This window comes from Myotis lucifugus, unplaced genomic scaffold (genome assembly GCF_000147115.1).
Source record: "Myotis lucifugus unplaced genomic scaffold, Myoluc2.0 scaffold_1312, whole genome shotgun sequence".
NCBI classification, from domain to species: Eukaryota; Metazoa; Chordata; class Mammalia; order Chiroptera; family Vespertilionidae; genus Myotis; species Myotis lucifugus.
The window spans coordinates 16964-20033 of record NW_005872360.1 but is presented as its reverse complement, the minus strand read 5'-3'; the positions used below and the strand labels follow the sequence as shown (position 1 = coordinate 20033).

General features: G+C 47.6%; 1 protein-coding gene across 1 annotated transcript in view; it reads left to right on the top strand.

Annotated features, from left to right (window-relative positions):
- The window catches only part of SCAF4 (SR-related CTD associated factor 4), a gene marked incomplete at its 5' end in the record, with an annotated part of 48538 nt that overhangs the window by 33185 nt on the left and 12283 nt on the right, over positions 1–3070 (top strand). Inside the window, 1 exon segment of the mRNA XM_023748364.1 lies at positions 263–281. Coding sequence (XP_023604132.1) covers positions 263–281 — 19 coding nt within the window.

Genomic DNA, 3070 nt, shown 5'->3' with positions numbered 1-3070 from the left:
GTTTGGCTTGAAGGAATTTCTGATCATCAGACTTACACATGGTGTTAGTTGAGACCATGCCTGCCTGCTTGGGCCTGCTGCCGAGAGAAACGTATCGCCCACACGGCCACATGGTGGAGAACTGAACCTCCATCTTTTAAGAGTCTGAATGTTTTGGTAACTGGCAATCTGAAAATATAGAAGTATTTGGTACACAGTAATATAATAATTCATTATGACTAACTTAAAGAAATTCATTCCTTGTCCTCACGGTTCATGGCAGCTAGTGAACAGCTGGTTCAGTGAGAGCTGAGGCTAAGCCCAGCGGTGCCGGCCAGTTAGAGGGTGAGGAGGAGGATGGCAGTGAGTTCATTCTCTTCACTGTGTAAGTGTCGATGTTTACCTTTGTGTCACATGTATCTATAATGTTGTGTACAGCGTATTTTTATTTAAAAGTTCACTGTAAATGTGAAATTTGGGTTATTGTGGTGTTCCAAACAATAAAAAACATGCAAAAAAAGTTTGTTTGTGTTACATATCTCTACCTTTACCAATATATGTAAAATGTCTTTTCAAGGAAAAATTACTCTAAGGTGGACTCGTTCCTTTGGTGGAAAATTAAAGCCTCTTTTCCTGCCACATGCATTTAATGATGAATATACAGAGTCTCCCCAGCTTTGTTGCCCTGCTGTGGGTGGTGGTGGCATTGACACATAAGAACTGGGTATTTGGGGGACTGCTTCCTACTCACCCATCATTTTGTTACCAAAGACTTAAAGCAGAAGGCAGAGCGGGGAGGGCGCAGTCCAGGGCCCGATGTGGGCAGGCTTGTGGTCTCGTGCTCTCGCATGGCCGCATTGAGCACAGGGGTTGATATTTTCCCATTTGGACACTTGAAGGAATTACGTGGACAGAATTGGTTTGCAGATTGTTATACTTAAACAGCTGTGTTTGCTTTATTGCAATCCACACTAATAAAAGAGAAAGATGCAAATGGACCGTACCTTCGCAACACCCACCAGCCAATCAGGAGTGACTATGCAAATTAACCCAACAAAGATGGCGGGTTAATTTGCATACACAGCCACTCCGGGCCGTTGTGAAGGCGGTGCCAGCAGCTAGGGGAAGGAAGGCCCATTCTTGCACGAATCTTCATGCATCGGGCCTCTAGTCCATTATAGCTATTAAAACTGCCTAAAAGGTAAATAATTTTACCACTGACTGCTGTAGCTAACTTTAAAATTGGTATTTGATTTGTAGTGATTTTACTTAGATTTCTGTGCCCAGAATTTTCTTATAGTTACTAATTTTTAACATTTGAATCAGAACATTAAAGCACGAATGTACTAGTGAGAATAACTTCAAAGGAAATGAAGACGTGCCCAGAACGTTTTTTTAATGATAGCATGGAATTTTCTAAATGTAATTTTTGCATTTTACTAGTTTTTCTTGTGAATTTTGCTGTGATGTTTGGTTCTATTAAAGTGTCAGCTAGAGGCCCTACCAGGTGCTGGATTGGCACCAACAGAAGCCTGTGGGCGGTCCGAGAAAGGCGCTTCCCTTTGGGGAGCTTTCAGTGTGCATCACGCTCCATCGGTGTGATGTGTGGACTGGCTCCCCTTGCTCATCGCAGAGCCGTCCACTCAGCGTCGCCATCCTCACAGGTCATTAATAGCAGTTGTTCCACAGCAGGCCTTGGCCGTGGACATGGATTTATGTACGAATACACTGCATTTTCTCATAAGGTGAAGCACTTCAAACAGGACAACCCTGGGGAGGGGTCCTGTGCAAACCTGCACGCCCACACTCACCTCTGGGGCAGGCCTGGGCCCGGGAAGCGGGGAGGGGCGGGAGCGGGGGCTGGCGGCTTTGTTAGACAGCTGTTGCCGTGAAGAACTTCAGGTAAGATTTGTTTTGCCCGTCGACAGTGAAAACAGTCATCCAGTGGTGGGTTCACTGTGTACGTCAAGCTTCTTCATTCTGGTGGCGCAGCTCTTACATTGAAGTCAGAGCTGTGATGCTTTGCTGATCATCGTAAGTAGCGATTACTGCAGTGCACAGACTGGGATTCCAGAAAGCAGCCCGGTGAGCAGAGGGGACTGAGCAGACAAAACCTATCGCACATTATTTTGTACAAAACCCGGCTCATTTTAAAGTGATAATAGTCTTTGATTTCTCTTTATTTGACATTCTGCTTCTCATGCATTAGATTTTAATCAAAAGTGTACCTTATGCTAAAAATAGATCTCAGTATACTGCATTATAATTATCGAAAACTCAAATTTTTCTTAAAAATTTAACATTCTAAGGACAATCTAAACAATAATCTCATATAATCTAAAATGTGCTTTAATTCTTTAAAACTTAGCTCCTTATTCTTCTGTCTGTGCCTTCTATAGAAATGCTTGGGAGTCAGATATGCCTTAAACGTATTAATTGGTAAATCCAGGCAAAGAAGGCAACATACGGGTTGTACTGTTTCCGACTTGTGAAGTGCGGAGTGAAGGACACGGATGAACCCACAGCCTGACCCGGGATCTCCGGGCCTCAGGGGAGAGCGGGAATTCTGTGTTAGGTTCGTGCGAAATGCCACGGTGCCGTTCTGTTGGATCAACTCAGAACAGGGAGAGCTGCCGCCGGGCCGGCCAAGGGGCTGTGAGGAACACGCCGCCTTTCCAGGCCCAGGCCCTGCCGGGCTGTCGGGGGGCCTTGCTGCCCTGGGCGAGGCCTGGCCTTCCCCTCGAGCTGGGTCGTGGCCTCCGCCACCACCGTCCATGGCACACTCAGCGTGTACCTGTTCAACACCTGTCGTGAGCCGGCCACGGCCTGTCTCCCTGGAACCGTGGTCCCGGAGGGACGTGGGGTGATCAGAACGTCAGTCCCTTCACCCGGAGACGAGGATGTGAAGAGAGGGAGCAGGGAGCCGTCAGGGTGGGGACGCTGTTCTACACGGGGAGTGAGGAGGGGTGTGGAGACGTGATAGAGGGACGAGCCTGCTGAACACGGGAGGGTTTCGGGTAGAGAAACAGCAGAGGGCCTGGTGGAAGAGGCGCTCGGCTTGTCTGAGGGGCCACAGCGGCAGTGAGGCTGC